Below are 23589 nucleotides of genomic sequence, written 5' to 3' on the forward strand. Positions count from 1 at the left end.
ATTATTCCTAGTTTGCTTCTTTCCTCTGGGTACATAGTTTTATTCTAATTGAGCAAAGAAGGCCTATAAAAAATTCCTATCAGGCTCTGAACATCAGGGTTTAGTTTGGCCAATTTTTGACCACACAGCTGCTAAAAAAATCCTTTTAAATATCTTGTTGGGTTTTTAAGTGAGACAAACAGTAAATGTTTCTGCCAGTATTAAACAACTCTACGGACCCAAGAGGCGTCCTCAGAGGTTACTACCTTCCCAAGATCCAGAGTCATTCCCAAAGAGAGCCAAAAGAAAGAACTGACAGCCTGCATGCATGTCCCAGCCCTAACTCTGGGAGCCCACCTGCATCGTGGTCTCCTGCAATGAGACCCAACTGTTCAACTGAACCGATCTATTTTGAAGACTAAAAGTTTAATTCCGTGAAATAATGGAACAATCTACCAACTCGATTTTTAATATGGGAAACTTCCAGGGAAGTTTCAGAGGAGGGAACTGTTGGGGCCCAGGGCAGGCCACCTTACCCCAAAATATCCCACAATAGCATACTGGTTATTTTGAATTAAAGTTACTTGAGAAGCAACAAGGGCATTCTGACCCTCCTGTCTCTGTTCCCCCCTGAAAGCAGGAAATCCATCTCCCCTGTGAAGGGTGCTCTCCCTGCATCCTGATCCCGGGAGCCTGCAGAGACAAACCTTGCTAATTTACTCCCTCAAGCCTCAACTCTGCTTCAATGCGTCACGAATTACGTACCTCAAATCTGAGTTTCTTTGTCGTGTCATTCCTCACAAATTTATTGTTTCTTTGTGTAAAAGATATATATGCTGCCTGCCACGTGCACTCTCTGAGCACCATTTCTCTATGATCTCCAAAACGTGCTATTAAACTGGGTTTTTCTCCTGTTAATCTGGTCTTGTGTCAATTTTATTGTTAGTCCAGCCATAGAACACAAGGGTCGAAAGGTGATTTTCCCCGACCCTGGCACGTTTCGCTGTAGAATTAGCTGGAACCAGGGTTCTCTCAAGGATGGTGGAGGGGACAAAACACACTTGAAGGCGTGATCTCAGCTCTGAGCTGAGGAGGAAGCTATAATGCGCTCTCTACTTGTGGGGGGTGGAGGAGGGCAAGGGGGCGGGAGAAGAGCCTTGCTCTGGCCTTGAGGGAGTCTCCCCCTGCGTCGCCTTGGAAGAAGCAGGACCCTCCTGCTAGAATGGTTTCTTTCTTTTTTGTCAATTTTTCTTTTTTTTGGCTGTACATCATATTTCGAGTTCTGTGTACATTACATCATGTTCACCACCCGAACACTAATTATAGTTTTCTATCCCCGTGTCCCCTCCACAAAAGGGAAGGTGGCGAACAGAACTTGGAGAGCACCAGGTGAAGGCCTGGCTCCCACTTCTCCCTAAAGCCCCGGGAGGAGCCTCTTAGGAAGCTTCCCGTAGAGTCCTCCGTTGTGCCTGAGCTCCTCAGCGAGAATGGGGCTCAGGCCTGCCTTGAAACGCACTGTTCTCTCATCAGGGACTCATGCCACTCCATCTGACACATCTGTATGGTCCCAACGGGGCAGGGTCGGGGGACGATGGGGTGTTGGGGGAGAGGGTGGCAGAGAAGAGGTGGGTCTGTGTGAGCCTGCCACGGGCACTTGGGAAACTTCTGAGATGTGCGTGGCCTGCCGATGGTGACTCAGAGATACTCCTGCATGAAAGGAAGCCTCCTTGGCCGTCGGTCTGAACGGCATCTTCTTCGCAATTTCCATCAAACTCACTAACCCCATGTAACACACAAGACAAATTTGCAGAGAATTCACAACTTTATTGAAAATACAAACACGTGCCCTATAAGAGAGGGTCAATGACTGCGTACTTTTATTTAACACATTTAGCAGGCATTTGGTGAACTGCTCTTGATGGTGAGGGATGCAGAATTCGAACTTGGCTCAAAAGAACTTTGAAAAAACTGTCACAGGGACCATTCTTTAGAAAATGTGGGCTACAAAAGGCCCCCTGATGGTAAGGGAGCAGGCCATGCCACACGACAGCAGCCACAGGGAAGGAAAGGTGGAAGAAGCCAGGGCGGAGGCGGCAAGAACACAGGAGGAAAGGGAGACCCCGGCGGCAGAGGCAGCCCCGGCGGCAGCGGCTGCAAAAGCATCCGCATGCCATCCGGAGTCCGAATCAGGATGGTACTTCTGGGTCTGCCCGAGCCAATGACGACGGGGGGGCCCAGGACCACGGGGGGCATGACTCTGAACATCAACGCCCTCTGCCATCTCCTCCACTTGGCCCTCCTATTCTTAAACCAAACCTTCAAACAGAGGGAAAAAGGGATTGGTTTAGTACGTTGAGCGTTTAATGTCATGAAAAAACACAGCAGGCAACTCTCTATGCCCTTAAGATTTTAAACTGCGTCAGGAGAAGCTGTTTCCTTCTTGCGAAAATATCTTAGGAAAGTTGCCACCATGGCCCCCCGCCCCAGCTCGCCGTCGGTGAGCACTGGCCACGTGCCAGGCTCCGGCTTGGCAGATTGCTGTGTCTCTCTCCTCCCACCTTTAATGTTATTTTCCCCACTCTCGGACGCAGGTGTGGCTGAGGAATTGCACCGTGTCCCTGCTGTGATTGCTATGCTTGGTACGTCTGTGTCCTGACAGCTGACCCTCAGCTGTCCAGCTGCCACTAACCCCTCCTCACTAGGCAAGTGTCACAGTGATCTTGGGGAAGCACAGTATGGTAAGAAGTGGGTGTCTTTTCAAGTCATCCTGAGGGGAACAGCCTCCATGTTGAAAAGCCCATCTTCAGTGTACAGGAAATAATCAAAGGGGGTGTGTGGGATTTTTAAACCAAAGCTTTCCTTCAGGGATGACTAAAGGGCCATTCATCCTCTGCAACCTCTTGGTAGTTAAAAAGATGGCATTGCGAGCGAGGCTCGGTCAGAGGGGGCCCAGGGAGTTTGTGGCCGGGCTTGCTGGGACACGAGTATAGCTGAAGCCATGGACACTGCTTTAACTTTTTAGACTTTAGGGGAAATGAATGCTTAGACTCACTAAATTCGGGCCGACTTTACTAAAGTCCCAAATTTACCAAGTTGACTAACTCTCTTAAAATCCTTGCCTAGCCAAGAGTTTGGAGGGAAAGAGGCATACCGCTGTCACCGTTGTCAATTCTGCGAGCTCCGACCTGGCCCACCCTCCAAACCTTCCTGGGCTCGGGACCAGGTCAGCCCACTGCTCCAGGACCCTGGGAGGGGGCCGCTGATGCCCGGCATGCCACTCAACCTAGGCCGTGCCGCTCACCCAGGAGGTCCCCTTCTCCTCCCTTATGCTTAAGGCAAGAAGATGGAACCAGCGGTTGGGGAAGAGAGTCGACAACCGTGTGGGTGAGGGGGTCACAAAATATCCAAACAACTAAAAATAAAACTGCCCTTTAGACTACATTGTCCCCTCAGCATCCTAGTCAGCTCAATCACGCTGTGTTTACTATTTTGGGACAGTCCCAGTCTGCATCCTCCTCTCTCTGCCTGTTGCCTTATTTTCACTCTCCCACCGTAGTGTTTGGGTCCTTCTGTGTGAATACGTAGTCTAAAAAGCCACTGTGATAGGGCTCACTTTGAGGGATCCCAGCATACCAGCGGTCAAACCTGCATAAACACAACCAAAATGCAAATCGGGCTCACTGGGGTAAAGGCTGATACTAGCTGCATATTTAAAATACCGGTTTCCTAGAACGACTCTTACTGTTAATTGCAGACTAAGGGGGAACCTCCATTAACATTTTCTTCAGACAAATGCTGTATGATCTCACTTTTATGTGGGATCTAACAACAAAAAACCAAACTTGCAGAAAAAGACCAGATTTCTGCTTACCCGAGGCAGGGGCTGGGGGGCTGGGAATTGGACGAAAGTGGTCAAAAGGTACAAACCTCCAGTGAGCAGATAAATGAGTACTGGGGCTGTGATGCACGACGTGACGAGCACTGTTACCACTGCTCTACCACAGTTACCACTGCTCTACGGTATCTCTGAAAGTTGCTGGGAGTAAATCCTAAGAGTTCTCACCACAAGGAGAAAAACAATTTTTTCTTTTTTGGTTTGCAACTATGTGAGCGATGATGGAGGTTAATCAAACTGACTGTGGTGATCACTTCACAATATGGGTAAGTCAAAGTACCGTGCTGGACGCCTCAAACCTAGACGGTGCTGCTTACCCGTCAGGGCTCAGTGAAACCAGGGGAAAACGTCTTTGGGAAATTCATGCTGTAGAGTTTGGAAACAGGTGAGAACATCCTCTCTCTTTCCTTAGTTGTTTCTTGTGGCTCCTCGTCCCTGCAGAACCCCACTGAGGGAGCACTGCGCAAACCCATGCAGGGAGGAAGTCCACGCACGAAAACTGAAGTTTTTCTTTTCCTCTGAGCTTGCTCTGCCTGCTTGCGAAAGCAGAGGCCTGGTCCTCCCGGCCCCGGCCAGACCCGACTGTGAGCCCAGCCCTCGGCCTCAGGACGCCAGCGCTCAGCGGCCTGCTTTGTTGGGCTGCTTCTCAGACACCCCGGCACTAGGTCTGCGGCCCGTTTCCGTCACTGCCCTCACACACGGTCTCTGCAGCAAAGCTAATAAACCCAGCCTGATTTTTCTTTTCCTCTCTTTCTGTCTTTTCTCCTTCTTCTTTTTTTCACTTCCAAATTATCCTTTGACACAACTTAGACTTTCCTACGATCTCAAAACATCACCTCTTGATCCATTGACCCATAAATTAGTCATCACTGACTGAGCAAAGAAAAAGCATTTCAAATTCCCACAGGTGAGCATCCAGCCTGAACTAAGGGCCATCCCCCCCCCCACCCCCACCACCAAGTTCCACACAACCCACCGCTTCACGACAGCGCCACAGGAAGGAAGGACACACCTCTTAGGTGTTAGACATTCCTCCAGAGAATATTCACCAATGCACTTGGAGTCTCAAAAATTTGAACGTGTGTGAGGTCCCCAAGGCGTACGTTCGACTCTCTAATTCGTGCCTGGCGCTTCCACCTTTCTTAGGTCCGTGGAACTTTGAAATTGTTGTACTTTCCTTTGTTTCATCTTTTGGACATAGTTACAAGGTTGCAACACCCCCTCCCATCCCCGCCACGATGCACAACCTACTATGTTAGCAGTGTTTGCAGGCTCACATATCAAAGAATTCCAGAAGATTAAAATTTAGGGCCGCCATTCTCTACACCACTCTGCCAAACACTTCAAAACAACGGCAGGAGGACCAGGCGCTTGGACTCATGCTATACCCTCCCCACCGGTCTCGGCCAAACCAAACACACATCAGCTGCTCCTCTGCTGTGTTCTATGTGTGAATTACGCCCCCTCTTCAATGCCTAGATACTTATAAATTCACTCCTTACATAAAGAGCTTATGCTTGGTTTTAAGTAATTTAGTATAATGGAACTTCTTGGTGCATTCATCTGAGCAATTTCCACTTCAGACTTAACCCCAGTGTGACTCCACACACAAGTGTTACCTAAAGGATACCCGTGTCAAAAGGAGTTGAGCTATACATACACATCTATCTTTGTATATAAGGAACAGTGTACTAATGACCATTTTTTTTTTTTCTCCTTTAGGAAATCATGTTCCTTCTGGTGACGGGCAGTTTCCAAAAGCTGCTGTTTACTTACCCCGTTTTCCACCCACCAGGACCCCAAAGTTCAAAACTCATTTCCCAAACACGGAAGAGGCAACAAAAACACACAAACGTGAGACCGTGTAGGACAGAAGCAGGTTTTAGAAGGGCTGCCCTGCCGAGCTGCTTTGTTCAGGTTTACTCACCTGCACCCTGGCTTCAGTCACACCCATGCGTCTAGCAAGCTCCTGTCTGAGGGGGGAAAAATCGCAAGTGTTCAGTATTTGGAGCTGTGCATTAAATTAAATCTAGCGTGATAGTGCATTCTTATTTGAAACTTTTTCTTTCAGGGAAATGTCAGCCATTTGCTTTACGAACCCACTTCTGCAGTAGGAAAACTCACACCACTTCAGGACTGACAGTGAACTGACGTTGACAAAGCACTGAAGGAGAGCCAAGTATCACGGGTGAAGGAGGCACGGTTCCCAAGGACGCATGAAGTTCTAGTTCACCGAGTGTTACCGACTTCAAAATGAAAAAGAATATCTGACTGAGCAAATTTCCCTACCAACTTTCAACCATTGCTCTCACTCGTGTTACGCATTAAATTAGAACCTTAAAATAGCCTGCTATCTATCTATCTATCTATCTATCTATCTATCTATCTGTCTATTATCTATTATCTGCCTATGAGTGATGAACAGGCTGGAGTCCATTCCTAGACGATGCTTAAGGATGGCACAAACTCTCTGCTGTTCATTCTTCGGTTGCACTTATTTTTTTTTTTTTTAAAGATTTTATTTTTTCCTTTTTCTCCCCAACGCCCCCCGGTACATAGTTGTGTATTCTTCGTTGTGGGTTCTTCTAGTTGTGGCATGTGGGACGCTGCCTCAGCGTGGTCTGATGAGCAGTGCCATGTCCGCGCCCAGGATTCGAACCAACGAAACACTGGGCCGCCTGCAGCGGAGCGCGCGAACCTAACCACTCGGCCACGGGGCCAGCCCCCGGTTGCACTTATTTTTAAACTTTTTTTAATCACCAGCTCCCCACCCCACTCGGGTACACTATTCCCTAGTATCTCAGATGAGGCTTGCTTTACGGACAGTTTTCTCTCAAGAACAGGATTTAAGGGGATGCAGAAAAATCGCTAATCAAGATCAATCACTTTCAAACGCAGCGTTTAAAACTATGAAAATCAAGGCAAACACAATCCGTGAACAACAGATGATCAAAACGTTAAACAAAGGCACGATCCAGTCCGGCATTTGCTTCACCCTGCCTCACGCTACTCACTTTTATCCCTGGCCTGGTCCCGACCGAACGTTTTCTATCTTAAAGGCGGCAGCCAAAGTTTCCTGCCTCGATTTATTGAAATCCTGAATGAAAACATTTACCTTGACTCCCAAGGGGCACAGCCCTCACCCCAACCCTAGAACCCAAGGGCAGGGGCGGGGGCCCTGGCAGCCTGGAGTCCCCTAGGTGGCTCTTCGTGAGGGAGGGGAGGAGAGGGACCTGTGAGAGAGCCGAAGGCCGCCCTGGACCAGCCCCACATGCTGCCTGGAAACGACGCGAAGCAGAGCAATCGGCTTACCGCAACCACAATTCGGGATACGGAGTGTGGCGGAAAACGCCCTCCAGCTCCCGCAGCTGCACCGGGGTGAACGTGGCGCGGCGGCCCGGCTGCCGCCTGGCTCCAGGCTGCGGACATTCGACGGCGGCCTGCGGGGGCTGCTCCTCCGGCCCCTGCTCTCCCGCTTCTCGGCCGCCATCGCCGCCGGCCTCGCGGTTCGCGGGAGCTCCAGCGCCAACGGCGCCGTCGTCCTTTTCTTCTCCTTCTCCTGCTCCGTCTCCTGCCTCTTTTCCTTGTGCGGCTGCTGCTGCTGCTTCCTGCTCAGGTTCGGCCTGTATCCCTTCTTCCTCTTCTCCTCCGTCTGCGCTAAGCGAGATCTCCACACGTTTCGCTTCTGCAAAGGAGGAATCCCAAAGAGAAAGATCAGGGCGTTGGAGCCCAGGCTTGGGAAGAAGGGGGTGAGGGGCTGCATCGGAGGGGTGTCCTGTCCGCTCGCCTCTCCCAGGCCACGCTCCTTGCTTGGAGTTGGCCGAAGGGCCTGTCCCGACCACCACTCACCATGCACTTCTTCCCGGTCCTCGTCGTCTCCCTCGTCGCTGCACTGCTGTGGAGGCTCCAGGTCCCGAGTGCTGTCCAAGAGGCCGTGTGCTTCTGGGGATTCTGCTCTGGGATCCATGGCTCAAGGCTGGAGTGGCGGCCCGCGACCCGGCTCCTTCAAGGCTCTTCGGGCGTCTAGTCAGGTCAGAGCGTCTAGGCAGGTTAGAGCAGCTAGTCGGACTAGAGCGTGTCTGAGTAGGCGCCGTGTGTGGGCTCACCACCAGTTGCTGGCGATTGGGCGGGCTGAGGTGCCCATACGGCAGGGGCGTGGCCATCAAATGGGAGGGTGTGCCTGCAAGGAGGGCGCTGGTAGGGAGCATGCGCCAGGACAGAACTTGGGACTCCGGGTTGCCCTTTGCCCGACTACGCCCGACCTCTTGGGTTGTCTTTCCAGAGGAAGAAGGGGTTGCGTTGGATCGTTCCAGCCGATTTGTGCAGGGGAAGCGAGAGAACCCACGCTAGCTCCGTAGACGTTGGAGAGATGTTTGGAGGATCTCTCTTGGCCCAGCCCTCCATATCCAGCATCCAGTCGTAGGCAGGGAATAGTAAACTAGTATGATTGGCCAGGAGGTTGCCTGCTCTGAGTTTTTGCAATGAGGCTGAAGTCAGAGTTCGCCATACTCCCCGGGACTCCAGGAACAGGAGCTTGGCCTTGGGTCTGGTCCGACAGGGGGAAATTCCCCCTTCTACCCCTCTTGACTAAGAATAAAATTGACACGAGACCAGATTAACAGGAGAAAAGCCAATTTAATAGGTCCACATTGGAGATCAAACAAACGATGCTCTCCAAGATGGGCAAAGCAGGCTGCTTGTTAGATCTTTTGACACAGAGAAACAATCTGTGCGAAAATGTCAGGACCGAGAAGCTTAGGTTTGGGGTGTGTAATTAGTGAGGAATTTAAGCAGAATTTAGGCTTGAGGTAGCAAATTAGTCGAAGTAACGGATTTTGTGTCTGCCGGCTTCCTGGCCCCGAATTCCCTAGCTCCGGCGATCAGGCTGTCTCCGTCGCCTGGTGGCGGGAGGGTACCTTCCACATGGGAGATTTATTTCCTGCTTTCCGCGGAAACAGAAAGAGGAGGGGGAAATCCCCTTTTTGCATTGGCCGCTTCTCGAAGCTTCTTACCTTTAATTCAAAATCATCCATAGGCCCTTGTGGGATACTTTGGGGTGCCCTGCGCGGGGCCCCCACGCTCACCTGAGTTGCTTATTCTCCCCTAGTCTTAGTTTTCTTATCTGCCAAATGGAGACAACAATAGAAGCTAACACACGCGGTTGCGAGAAGATTAATAGAGACGATTTAAAAGGACTTTATGAATGACCGTACCCTGTTGCCTCCCATTTCCTACTTCCATCTTTTTCCTAGTTATTTTTCATGAGGGCCCGTGAGAGGAGATCGAGATGCTTATCATCTGAGTGTGGGCACCGAGGAGAGGATGTCTTCTTGTGAAAATAACGTCCCTACCGTGTCTTTTTGGAGATATACACGCTTCACGCAAGAAGCCCATGTCGGCTGCTGCGTATGCAGGGCAGCCATGTGGGGAGGGCTGAGAAGGCCCAGCTGGCCATGGCGCCGTCGGTTCTCACCATCTGGGGAGGCGGATTGGCCCACCCAGGAGCAGGAGGCCCCACAGCTTGGAGGCAGGCAGCCCAGCCCCACCACTTACTTGCTCTGTGACCCCGGGGGAGTTAGCTGACCTCTCTGTGCCTCAGGTGCCGCATGTGTAAAATGGGGACCGTGACCGTACCTCCTCTGTGGTGTTGTGAAATTTGCATGAAGTAATACAAGGAAGGCCCATGGTGAAGGCTCAGACATCTTGAGCTGATGCCGGAGTTAAGGGATCAAGACCGAGTGGGGTCAGTCCGGACGTGAGCCCACACTGTGACTGAAGGTGCCAGACATGGAGCGTAGTCCCTGCTCCCGAGTGGATATGACAGTCTGTGGAGCGGCACATCGCTGTGCTTGCTCATGCTGGCGACATCATGTGGGAGCTCACCGCGCACCAGGGCCTGGCTAATCAGTGTGTTCCAGCCCTCCCCTGAGGAGGGGACCATCACCGTCTTTAGTTCCTGACCGAGGAAATGGAGGCTCAGAGACGTTCACTGACTTCCCCAAGGTTACACAGCTCGGCGGAAGTGCGCCAGGATTCAAACCTTGCAAGACGCTTTGTTCTCAGCACCCCGTGGTAGCAGCAGGTTTGGCTTTTGTGGGGAAGAGGGTGTCCTTTGCACCTCACAGGATGGGTCAGGCATTGGCAGATGCTGAGCTGTGCAGGGAATCCCGGTTACAAGAAGTGGCGTGAGCTGCCCGAGGAGGAACCAAGTGCAAGCTTGTCTCAGGGAACCCCCACACGGCCAGAGTGGCCAGCAGAGTGAGTGCATGTAACACGTGACTTTGAGGGGGAGCTGGAGGGAGAGCCTGAAGACAACACTGTTGTGGGTGAGAACTAGTTTGAAAGGTGGGTTGGGGCCAAAGTTATGGGAGGAGTTCGAATGCCTGGATTTGGGCGTGGGTCACTGTAAGTGTTTTGGTCAGCGGCAGTGACTTGGTGAGAGCAGTGTCTTAGGATGCGGGGGAGAGGGGGAGAGTCTAGGGTGCTACCTGGCTCCATTCATTGCAGTGACTGGGGTGGGGCACATTGTCTGGACGTGGGGCTCCTGATTTGGAGGCCATGGTTGGCCACCAGGGAGATCGTGAGTCTCTTGGAACTCGAATGTAAAATCTGTCCGTACTGTGACTTTAAGCGTGTGCGCGCCTTCCCTCAGATTATCAAGGGGGTGCGTGATGGCACTAACCATCCCCCTGCCAAAATACCGAAGCCCAGGGGTTTGAGTAAAGAAGCCAGGTTGGGAGTTGGAACACCTGAAGTGGGATTCAGCGCACAGCATTGCTCTTCTTGTTTCCTCCTCATGGCGAGAACTTCGGCCCCATGTTCTTGTCACGTGACACTGAGCAAGCCTCATCGTCTCTCTGAGCTTCAGTGTCCCAACGATAAAATAGGGTGACTGCTATTACTACTACTAATGGCTAAAGATAATCGTCTCACAGAATACTTTTTCTTTCTCTTTTTTTCTGTCTCTCGCTGCCTGGCTCATTTCACTCAGCATAACGTCCTCGAGATTCGTCCATGTTGTTGCAAATGGCAGCATTTTCTCTTTTCTCACGGCTGAATAATATCCCATTGTAAATATACATACATACATATACATATGTATGTATACCCCACATCTTCTTTATCCATTCATCCATCAATGGACACGTGGGTTGTTTCCATGTCTTGCTATTCCCGGAATTCTTGTGAAGCTAGAATGAAGTATGGAAAGATACATTGCTAATTTTACCAGTAAAAATATAGGGGGTGATTTTTATTATTGTCAATTGTGTTAAGGGTTTTGACTTTTTATTTATTTGTTTATTTATTTTTTAAAGATCGGCACCTGAGCTAACGTCTGTTGCCAATCTTTTTTTTTCTCTTTCTTCTCCCCACAGCTGCCCAGTACATAGTTGTATATTCTAATTGTAGGTCCTTCTGGTTGTGCTACGTAGGGCACTGCCTCAGCATGGCCTGATGAGCGGGGCCATGTCTGCACCCAGGACCAAACTGGTGAAATGCTGGGCCTCAGAAGCGGAGCAGGCAAACCTAACCACTCGGCCATGGCGCTGGCCTCTTCATTTTTAAAAATACCTGTTATCATGAAATCTTCAAACATACACAAAAGTAGAAAGAATATTGTAATGAACCCCCATAAAAATAATCATCCAGCTTCAATATTTATCAGGCTTTTGTCAAACTTGCTTCGTCTAGCCTCTTTCATTGTCCCTCCCACCCTCTCTTCCTTCTTTCTTCGCTTTCGTCCTCCTCCCCTCCCATTCATTCTCCTCTTGTTGTGATAATTTAAAAGAAACTCAAGACAATATGTCTTTTCATCTCTATATTTTTATGTGTGTGCACTTTCTAAAAAAGATAGGCTTTTCCAACACAACCACAGTGCCGTCCAGGCGCATGATTGGTGCCGTATTCCCTTGGTATCATCACCCAGTCGTCTGTATTCAGAATTCCCCACTTGCCTGCAAGGTGACTTTTTACAGTTTTTTTTTTTAGGATGTAAGTTTTGCTGTGTCTACACTGATAAAGTAAGAGGAAAACTCGTGGGGGCCATTTGCCTTAGAAAGGGATGGACTAAATTAAAGAGAGCCCCTACATGTCTATGACTGCTGGTGGTTGTGTGTGGCAATGAAAGTGATTCAGTTCTTGTGTTCGCTGCCCTATCATAGGACACCACAGGCTCTTCAGGTTGGTTCCAGGGAGCTGAATCATTTGCACACTAACTCCCTGCCCAGACCCTGGAACGTTGCATCCTTTTACTGTAACCAGGAGCTAAGGGTAAAATTCCATGATTTTTCTTTACATTGTGCCTGAAATAGTAAGCCATTATGACCAGGAAGCTTGTACAACCGCTGCCGTCCACGGCTCCATGTGGTGAAGCATGAACCAGACACCACCCCCAAGGATGTCTTCACCTCCGGCTGCCTGGGCTCAATCCTCAAAGGGCTGCTCCCTATGGTCGCATTCTCTGCAGGGCCCTTTCAGAGGGGAACCTTATATGACATCCTTCGTCCTTGCTATGATTGGGAAAGTTATTTGCTTTTGGTCTACTTGATGGTGAAAGAAATGCAATGTGCTAACTACCATTGACTTTCAGATGTTTGGGTCTAGCTCAGTCCCCATCTCCTGTAAGAAGCCTTCCCAGCCCATAGTACTCTCATCTTCTGAGCTCTTACTGCCTTTGAAATGGGACCACGTCATTAGATTCCTATCACCCCTTACCTCGGTTGTGAGCCACTCTTAAATGTATGGGAGCACGGATGCATATGCGTGCGTATGTACACGGGTCGATGCAGTGTGTGTGTGTGTGTGTGTGTGTGTGTGTGTGTGTGTATTTTGTGATTTCTCAATTAGATTGTAAACTCCCTGCACTTGACACACTTCTCAGTTTTGCCCATGCAGAACCCCAAAGCAGTGCTGTGTACCCAGTAGGCATTCAGTAAGGGCTTGTTGGTTGGTTGGAGAATATAGATGAAGGGTGGATGGCCTTGACCAAGGCCAACAAGCCTGGGAACTTTTAATAGCTGAGTTTGTCGAGTGTTGGCTCCATCCTCTTATTTTCCTCCCAGGCCATCTGGCAGACCTGAGCAACAAACTCTGAGGTAGCAAAGACCTTCCCAGAAGACATCTGGCATTTACTTGGTGGTCTTAGATACGGGTTGAGAAACAGATCAGCAACGTGCTCCCCTCTCTGTCTGAAGAGAGGTCTGGGGAGCCGCCCTGGAAGTCTTCCCTGAATTGTGAAAAATTGCAGGTGCTCTGGGGAGCTGGTACTTTGGCTTCGAGACTGGCAATGCCACACACCTGCCCAAAGCAGAAGACACCTTGAAAATAGTTGTGAGTAAGTCAACAAAGCCCTTCTCGTGCCTAGAGTGAGCTCAGCCAATGAGAAGGGCTGTGTGCATCCACGGAAATGAGCCACTGGGGCAACCGGTTCCCTGCACACTTCCGGTTCCTCAGGAGGCTCTTCGAGTCTAAGCTGGACGTGAGACTGTGTCCTTTCTCAGCCCCACGTTGAAATGACGGAAGGGAAGGGCATGGGCCACAGGACATATTTCACAGAGAGGCCGTATCAACAAGACAGTCAATTCAGCTTGTGTAGGTTGTATGTATGTGTGTATCACGTATTATATAATATAGGGTGTGTACTGTTTTATACATCTCTATATGTATATGTCTATAGCCAGCCCTGGAGGTCTAGTGGCTAAGATTCTCTGCTCTCACTACCTGACAGGGTTTGTTTCCTGGTCAGGGAACCACACCACCCGTCTGTCGGTTTTCATACTGTGGTGGAGGCATGTTGCTGTGATGCTGAAAGCTTGTGCCACCAGTATTTCAAATGCCAGTTGGGTCACCCCCTGGTGAAATATGTCCTGTGGCCCATGCCCTTCCCTTCCGTCATTGCAAACATGGGACTGAGAAAGGACACAGTCTCCTGTTCATCAGCTTAGACTCAAAGAGCCTCCTGAGGAACCGGAAGGCTGCAGGGAACCGGCTGCCCCAGTGGCTCATTTCCATGGATGCACACATGTGTGTATCATATAGGAATGGCTCAAATCAAAGTACATGTTTTTTAATTTCTCCTGAATGAAAAGAAAAATATAAATGGAATGCGAAAAGGAGTACAAAGTATTGAAAATATTTCCTATGCAAACGACAATAGGTTTACATTACAGTTGCGATATTTAGCATTAAAAATACAGGAGGCTGAGTTACGTTTGAATTACTGGTAAACAACATATATATTTTTGGATATGAATGTTTCATAAAATCCTTTTTTTCTTCTGCTGGGTGCTCTGACCTTCCCAGCCTATTACCTTGTCCCTGAGGCATAATGTTTCTTAAGATTCACTCAGTATGCCCGCTTATCGTGAAGAACCGTTACAAAATGTGCCAGCAAGTAGGATCAGGTCAAGCACGTCCTGGTTCGTTAGCTTGGGGCCTCCTCTCTCAGACACTCCTAATGTCTTGGGCATCAGTGGGAAAAAATTTGAGATCAGAACTAGGTAAGCCGAGTGAAGCATCCAGGTAGAGAAACTCACAGGCAGGGATGGAGGGGAGAGACCAAAACATGTATGGGAGCAGGTCTTATAATGAGAAACGACAGAGTGGAACAATGGCAACCTAGGATTCTTGGCCTTAAGAGTGCTTTTAAGGGGCTGGCCCCGTGGCCGAGTGGTTAAGTTCGCGCGCTCTGCTGCAGGCGGCCCAGTGTTTCGTCGGTTCGAATCCTGGGCGCGGACATGGCACTGCTCATCAGACCACGCTGAGGCAGCGTCCCACATGCCACAACTAGAGGGACCCACAACGAAGAGTATACAACTGTGTACCGGGGGGCTTTGGGGAGAAAAAGGAAAAAAAAAATAAAATAAAATCTTTAAAAAAAAAAAAAAAGAGTGCTTTTAATTACATTCTTCTGCTTCTGAGAATGAAACTTGTTGAAAGTTAGCTCTCAGGCAAGGGCTACAAATGGGCAGCTGCAAGCTGAGTGTATTCTGCGGACCTGTTTTAGGTGGCCAGCATGCTTTGTGGTGAAACATCTCAGTTAGTTGCCAACATTTAAAGAATGGAAGGTTTCATACCAGCATTTTGATTTGGGGCCAGTCTTGAAAAGCTAGAAAATCTGGCCATCCTGACCCAACATTCTTGCCCAGCAACGCTGAGCTGAGCTGAATACCAGCCGTCCCCTTTGGGAAAGACATGTGCCAGTCCCCACCCTCCTTGCTGTTCTCACGCCTGGCCTTCTCAACATTTGAGTTTGTAACGCCAATCATTTAAAAACATGTTTTTTTTATTATGAGAAATGTCAAACATATACAGAGAGAATCGTAGCATGAGTCCCGTGTCCTCATGACTCAGTTTCAACAGTTATTAACAGCCGTCTCATTTCATCAATGCCCTAACCAATGCTCCAACACCCCTGCATCTGCCCCTGGATTATTTCGATGCAAATCTAGGCCTCGCATCGTTTCATCTGTAAATATCTCAGCTTGTATCTCTAAAGGAACCAGAATGTGTGACTCCTAACCAGGCCTCTTCCCACTATGTCACATATGCCACAGGTTGTACCGTGGTGATAGGCTATATCATGGAGTATTAGTACTGAACATTTCTCAGGGCTTCCTCTGTCGCTGGGCGTTGTGCTGGGTACTTATGTGCATTATGTCATTTGTTCCCCTCATCAGTTCTATGACATAGATAGTGTTATTATTTCCATCGTATAGTCTCCACACAGAAGTCCTCCCTAATACATATATATATATGCATGTGTATGTATACACATGCAAATGTGCACATATTTATTTATATCATGTAGAATATATTTCTAGGGGCCAGCCTGGTGGCGCAGCAGTTAAGTGCGCACGTTCCGCTTCTCAGCGGCCCGTGGTTCGCCGGCTTGGATCCTGGGTGCAGACATGGCACCGCTTGGCAAAAGCCATGCTGTGGTGGGCGTCCCACATATAAAGTAGAGGAAGATGGGCATGGATGTTAGCTCAGGACCAGTCTTCCTCAGCAAAAAGAGTAGGATTGGCAGTAGTTAGTTCAGGGCTAATCTTCCTCAAAAAAAAAAAAGAATATATTTTTATATTACTTAGATATATTATTCATATATATCTAATTGTATACAAAGCCTAGAAGAAGTAGTTCAACTCTGTTTTCTTTCTTTAGGAAATCATGTTTCTTCTGGTAATGAGAAAGTCCCATAAGCTGGGGTTTACATATCCCATTTCCCACCCACAAAGATTCAAAGTTCAAAACTTAGTTTCCAAACATGGAAAAGGCAACAAAAACACTCAACTTTAGAATGTCCGCAACATAGATGTCCACGTCTTGAAGCAAATTTTAGAATGGCTGCCTTGCCAAATACGTTTTTTCAGCTATACTGACCTGCATGCTGGCCTCAGTCACATGCATGAATCTTGCAAGCTCCTTTCTGAGGGGAGAAAACCACAAATACTCCGTGTTTGGAATTGTAGATGAAATTCAATACACCATACTCACATCACACTTGCTTTTAAATAGCTATCACACAACCCCTCTTCCCTGGGACATTATTCTGTAATATCCAGACTGAGGCCTTGCTTTAGGGGTGGTTTTCCCTCCAGACTAAATCTAAGGGCCACCAGAAACTCGGGATTCCAGATAAATAACACATTTTGCGAGATTTTAAAAAATCAAAATTGATGATAATTATGAACAAATTATCAAAATTTTAGATAAAGACGGGATCTGACACTTCACTCGCACTACGCACCATGCCTTACTCTCTTCACCTTGATCACGACACTGGGTCCAATCAAACACTGTTTACAAAACCCTAGCAACAGGCCAAAGTTTGCCCACTTTTAATGCTGCATGAAAATACTTACCTTGGTGCCCAGGAGGCATTGCCTCTACCCTGGGGCCTGAGGACAGGTGGGCCCCACGGCCTTCGGATCCCTAGTTGGCCTTTGGCTCAGGAAGGGAGGGAAGAGGATCTGGGAAAGAAAATGAGGCCTGGGTCTAGCCAGGGGTCTCTTGGAAAGGGAGAACCGCCTGAGCACGAAGCTTACCATGCTAACATGCCTGAGTAGGGAATTTGTTGTAAGATGCTCTCCTGCTCCTGGACCTGCAACAGGGTGAAAGCGGTGCAGTAGAAGGGCCGCTGCCTGTCCTCAGGATGCCTGGGCTCCCGCCTGCCACCCCCGAGGTTCTCTTTGTCTGTCCATGGGGCCAGGAGCTCCCCTACCAACATGGCCTTTTACTGGTGCCGCCGGTGCTGCTGCTCCTTCCTTAGGTTCGGGTGGTACTTCCTCACTCTCACCATGTGATGCAATCACTGAGGTCGTGGGAGGATTTGCATCTGGAAAGGAGAAAAGGCAAGTAGAGAGATCAGGGCATTGGATGCCAGGGTTCAAGGGCAGGAGGAGGCCAGGGCCTGGAACTGAAAGCAGCAGAGAGAGAAGCTCAGCATCAGTCTGCTCCACTGTCCCAGGGAAAGGTCATTTCCTGGAGTTCACTGAAGTACCTGTCACCATCCAGCCACTGACAATGCGGTTTTCCTGGTTTTCGCTGACTCCCAGGTAACCAGTTTCATCGCGCGGCACCTGGGTAGAGGCTCCTTGTCCTCAGTGCTGTCGCTGTAGCTGTGCGTCTCTGCAGACTCTGCCCTGCAGTGTGCTGCGATCCCTCGTTGGGTCCAGAGGTGTAACCAGCAGCCGAGTTGAATTGTCTCGGAGTGTCTGATCTTGGTGACAGTGTGTCAGCATCAGGTTCAAAGCATATGTACTTGTTTTGTTTTGGGGTCAAAATTATGCTCAGAGACTGAGTTTGTCTTTGCCGGCAGTTTATTTAACACAGGTTCACTGCAGGAATTTCACAAGCCAAGAGCATACAGGATAATATGTCTTAATAAGCTAATAAATAAATAACATATTCCAAAACGATGATAGATTAATTACACTATTGTTCCAGGCAAGGGGACATAAAAGAGATAAAGTCCAGATTTAGTTTGAGGTGTACCTTTCCTATGAGTTTCTTCTGAGGAGAGGCGGATTGGCCAATGGAGAGCTGACGTCCAGCTGCCAGTGCAAAATAAAAGCCCCCTGTTGCTAGAGCACATTGCTAGGGAATGAGGGAGTTGGCGTTGGTGGGCATGATGATCTTTGAGGGGCCACCACTCAGTTTTCACCATCGCCCCTAAAAGAGTCACGATTACTACAGCAGAAGCTAATGTCCCAAGGATCTTTGCAGAGCTTATTTAGGTCAGCAAAGAGTCACCTTGCCCAGACCGACATGCTCGGCTATTCCTCACAAACTCTGGGCATTTATAGCCCCCTTGCCATCCTTGCTTCTCCACATGTTCTTACGGATAAGCCCCCAGCAGGGTTCATCATCAGCTGAGCCACTGAGTTCTTATCAAAGACAACAGATGAGACAATGACATCCTGACACAACTTCATTCTTATACCAAAACAACAAGTTCTTGTCTTTGTCATAAGCAGGTGCATTAAAACAACTTCACTTAAATCCTAAACAAGTGGATTTGAAATCATATCAAACCCATACACAGCAGTACTACATATTAGATGCCAGCCATTGGCTTTCTCACCACCAGTTGCAGTAAGTGGGACATGCTGGTGTGTGCCTGCACTAGTGCATGGCCATAAAACACAAAATATTGTTTATTATCATGTAAAATATGTATAAATGTAAATTTTACACAGTATTTGAATGAATGGTGAAAAATATATTTGATTTTAGAATCATGTGCACTAATAATGCTTAAAAAATGCCTTTAATAAAGCATGTCAGCTTCAAATATTTATAAAATATTTTTTATATTCTACATATTTAAAAATATTGGGGCTGGCCCCGTGGCCAAGTGGTTAAGTTCGTGTGCTCCACTTTGGCGGCCCAGGGTTTCACTGGCTCGGATCCTGGGCGTGGACATGGCACCGTTCATCAGGCCGTGCTGAGGTGGCATCCCACACAGCACAACCAGAGGCACTCACAACTACAATATACAACTGAGTACTGGGGGGTCAGTGAGGGGAAGCAGAAGAGAAAAAAAAAAGAGGATTGGCAATAGTTGTTAGCTCTGGTGACAGTCTTTAGGAAAAAAATATATATATATATAAAGTTCATGCTATTTTATATGATAATTCATGTTATATAATGATATAAATGTAATAATACATAATTATTACATATTTATACTATGTAATTATTAAATTATTAAAATATAGAGCAAAATAGATATTTTAATATAATTTTGTTAATATAAATATTTTATATATTATTTACAAATATATTTTCACATATTTTAGAATCCAGTGTCAAGATGGTGGTGTAAGAAGACTCTGAACTCACCTCCTTCCCTGGACACAACAAATTTACCAATACTCTTGGAACAATTCCCCTGAGAGAGAACTGAAAACTGGATAAAAAGAACCCTGACAACAAGGGACAGTTCTGACTGAGGCGGAAGAGGCAGAAATTCCTTTCTGGAGAGGAAAAAACCACGTCCTAGCCATGGTGCTTCACAGCCAGCCAGGAGCAATCTTAAGGTATGAAGCCTTCCGGGAGGAGTGGGGGATCTGGATAGGAGACCTTTACGCCTCTGCAGGGCATGGCATGTATGAGGGGCAGGTCTGTGTTGGTGAAGTGTGTGGGGCCTCTGCAGCAGGGTGAGTGGGTCCAGTTCAGTGAGTCAGGACATGGGCATGGGGCAGGACTGTGTTGATGGGGTGTGTCGGTCTGCGGGAGTTGGAGCTTGTCAGCTGCAGCAGGCTTGGGATTCTCAAACAGCCACCTAGGGGATCAACCACAATTTCCAATGCCTGAAACAGTTGGGTGCTCCCACACCTGGGGCCAGCCCCAGCCAGCTGGATTACTGAGATTTGACAACAGCTTTGTAGGCTAGGGGCCTACAGCAATTGTAAGCCACTGAGCCTAGCAACAAGCCAAGCTGGGAGCCTACTCACTTAACAGAAAGCCTGCAACAGGAATGTGCTATTAGAGCTTGCAACCAACTGTGCTGGGGCCCCCATGCCCGATAAAAAGACAAAAGTGACTGTAGCAGCTTCATGCAGCTGAGCATTACAACCAGCCGGGGGGACAGCCAAGCCTCCCTGGGCACATGAAGCAAGAGCAGCCCTGCCAGAAAAGAAGGACACAGGTAGCCCTCACAGGGGGACACTCCTGGAACATTTGGAACTCGTGAAAAGAGGGAAGCACACTTCTGGACCTCATAAAGGATCTCTTGCTTAAGGCCACCTCTCCAAGTTTGGGAGACATAGCTGATCTACCTAATAGATAGACATAAGCACAGAGGAAGAGGCAAAATGAGGAGGCAAAGGAATACATTCCACATAAGGGAACAGGACAAATCCACAGAAAAAGAACTAAAGGAAACAGAAATAAACAATCTACCTGACAAAGAGTTCAAACAAAAAGTCATAAGGATTCTCACTGATCTTGGGAGAAGACTGGATGAGCACTGTGAGAACATCAACAAAGAATTGGAAAATAGAAAAAAGAACCAATCACAAATGAAGAATACACTACTGGAAATGAAAAGTTCAGTAGAGGGAATCAATAGCAGAGTAGATGACACAAAAGAATTGATCAGCGAGCTGAGTGCAAGACTAGAGGAAATCACCCAGGCTGAACAGATAAAAGAAAAAATAATTAAAAAGAACAAGGACAGTCTAAGGGAAATCTGGGATAACGTCCAGCACACTAACATCCATATTATAGGTGTCCCGGAAAGAGAAGGGAGACAAAGGAGCAGAGAATCTATTTGAAGAAATAATAGCTGAAAACTTTCCTAACCTAAGGCTGGAAACAGACATCCAGGTACAGGAACCACAGAGAGCAACAAACAAGATAAACCCAAAGAAACCCACACCAAGACAGATTATAATTGAAATTTGAAGAATTAAAGATAAAACCAGTGGCGTCAGCATTGTGGTGGAGTAAGTTCTCCCAGTAATCTCTCCCTTCCAACATACAATGAAAAGAACATTCATACTCCAACAGAGGACATCCTAACACAACACGAGAAACATCAGAGAAACCCATGCAGCCATACGATGGAGGGTCAAGAGGCTGGAATGCCTCCTCAGAGGAGGTGGAACAGGGTAAGAGAAAACATTGCTTCCTCCCCTAGAGACTGTGATCTGGGACTGTGGGCAGCCTCTGAGAGGGAAGGAATGGAGGGGGGCATTCGATCACAGGAACATCAAGGATCTCCAAGGATCCTTGAAGCCTAGAGTGAAGCCCTCTACCAGGGCAAAAGCTTGCATGGGGTGTGACCTTATCAAGCCAACACCCCAGGAGAGCAGATAGCAAGAGCAGAGCGAGCAAACCCCGAGAACATGCAGGAGGAAGTACCCTTCCCTTCACCCACCCTGTGTGGCTCTAGCACCTGGAATCTTGGCTGAAGGCAGAGGGCTCAGACTATGTGGTTCTTGACCCCCACCCAGTGGTGATAGATGGTAACTGCAACCAAATAACACCCAGATGTGAAAAAACAGAGTGACTCCCTCTGGCAATACCAACATTATACTGGATATCCAGACCAGAGAGAAAATGACAAGTACCCAGAAATAAGCCCTGAGGACACAGAAATATGTAATCAAAATGACAAACAATTCAAAATAGCGATCATCAAAAAACTCAATGAGTTAAAACAGAATGTAAAGAAACAAATTGAGTTCAGGAGCTACTTCACAAAAGAGATTGAATCTATAAAGAAGAATCTATCAGAAAGATTAGAGATGAAAGACACAATGGAAGAAATAAAACAAAATATGGATTCCCTGAATGCTTGAGTGGACATCATGGAGGAGCATATCAGCATAATGAAAGATAGACATGTTGAAATGCTCCAGATAGAGGAGGAGAGAGATTTAAGAGTAAAAAGAAATGAAGAAAGTCTCCAAGAAATATCCGACTCAATTAGGAAATGCAACATAAGAATTACAGGTATTGTAGAGGGAGAAGAGAAGAATGGAGCAGAAACCTTGCTCAAAGAAATAATAGCAGAGAACTTCCCAAACCTAGGGAAGGAGATGGAAATCCATGTGGAAGAAGCTAGCAAATCTCCTAAATATGTCAATGTAAAAAGACCTACTACAAGGCATATAGTAGTAACACTGGCAACAGTGAATGACAAAGAAAGAATACTACGGGCAGCAAGGCAGAAGAAAACAGCCTACAAAGGAACCCCTATCAGGCTTTCAGTGGATTTCTCTGCAGAAACCTTACAGGCTGGGAGAGAATGGAATGATATATTCAAATCTTTGAAGGTCAAAAGCTTTCATCCAAGAATACTCTCTCCAGTGAACATATCCTTCAGATAGGATGGAGAAATAAAAACTTTCCCAGACAAACATAAGTTAAGGGAGTTTGTAGCCGTGAGATGTCCCCCCCTACAAGAAATCCTCAAGAAGGCCCTCATACCTGAAAGAAAAGGGAGGAGGGGGTTACAAAGCACAGAGTAAGGAGATAAATAGGTAGACAGAATCAGAGCAGGATAGCAAATACTCAGGTGTGGCATTGAAGACAAAGGGAAGGAAAACACCAAAAACAAAGATAATCTTGTCATTGTAACCACAAACTCATAACACAAGATGGAATAAGATGTGAGAAAAATGGCTTAGGAGGGGAAGATGAAAAGGACTGAATCACTTTAGTCTAAGGAAATAAGAGGCCATCAGAAAAGGGACAATCTTATCCATGAGATTTTGAATACAAATGTCATGGTAACCACCAAACAAGAAAGCAGCACAGAGACACAAATAATAAATAAGGAGAAAACAAAGAGACACAACATAAAAAACTACATAACTCGACTGGTAGATAAAAATACACAGCACGAGAAACAAAGGAAATGCAGGGGAAGCGGAAAATGAATGCTAAAATGGCAGCATTAAGTCCTCATATATTGATAATCACCCTAAAAGTAAATGGATGGAATTCTCCAATAAAAACGCACAGAGTGGTGAGATGAATTGAAGAACAGGACCCAAAAATATGCTGCCTCCAGCAAAAACATCTCAGCTCCAATGACAAACACAGGCTCAGAGTGAAGGGATGGAAGATGATACTCCAAGCTAACGGCAAACAAAAGAAAGCAGGTGTCGCAAGACTTATATCAGACACAGTAGACTGCAAGATAAAACAGGTAAAGAGAGACAAAGAGAGGCAGTATATAATGATCAAAGGGACACTCTCTCAAGAAGAAATAATGCTTATAAATATCTATGCACCAAACACAGGAGCACTAAAGTACATAAAGCAACTATTAACAAACCTAAATGAAGATGTTCATAATAACACAATAATAGTAGGGGACCTCAACACTCCACTCATATCAATGGATAGATCATACAGACAGATAACCAACAAGGAAACAGTGGAAAAACTAAACCAGATGGACTTAATAGACATAGATAGAACCCTCCATCCAAAGACAGCAGAATACGCATTCTTCGCAAGTGCACATGGAACATTCTCAAGCATAGACCATATGTTGGGAAACAAGGCAAGCCTCAATAAATTCAAGAAGATTGAAATAATAACAAGCATTTTCCCGATCACAATGCTATAAAGCTAGAAATTAACTACAAGAGAAATGCTGAGAAAGGGAGGAAGATGTGGAGACTAAAAATCATGCTATTGAACAAGCAATGGATGATTGAAGAAATTAAAGGAGAAATCAAAAAATACCTGGA

General features: G+C 47.3%; 1 protein-coding gene across 1 annotated transcript in view; it reads right to left on the reverse strand.

Annotated features, from left to right (window-relative positions):
• Window positions 1–1175: 1175 nt before the first annotated feature.
• The window catches only part of LOC139042734 (rhox homeobox family member 2-like), a 30665-nt gene continuing 8251 nt past the window's right edge, over window positions 1176–23589 (reverse strand). Inside the window, exons 2-6 of the mRNA XM_070502699.1 lie at window positions 16921–17210; window positions 16256–16301; window positions 7724–11064; window positions 5802–7559; window positions 1176–2295 (exon numbers count right to left, since the gene is read on the reverse strand). Of these exons, the coding sequence (XP_070358800.1) occupies window positions 7183–7559; window positions 7724–7841 (495 nt within the window). The 5' untranslated portion in view covers window positions 7842–11064; window positions 16256–16301; window positions 16921–17210 and the 3' untranslated portion in view covers window positions 1176–2295; window positions 5802–7182. The remainder of the gene's footprint in view (window positions 2296–5801; window positions 7560–7723; window positions 11065–16255; window positions 16302–16920; window positions 17211–23589) is intronic.

The sequence above is a fragment of the Equus asinus genome, chromosome X (genome assembly GCF_041296235.1).
Source record: "Equus asinus isolate D_3611 breed Donkey chromosome X, EquAss-T2T_v2, whole genome shotgun sequence".
NCBI lineage: Eukaryota > Metazoa > Chordata > Mammalia > Perissodactyla > Equidae > Equus > Equus asinus.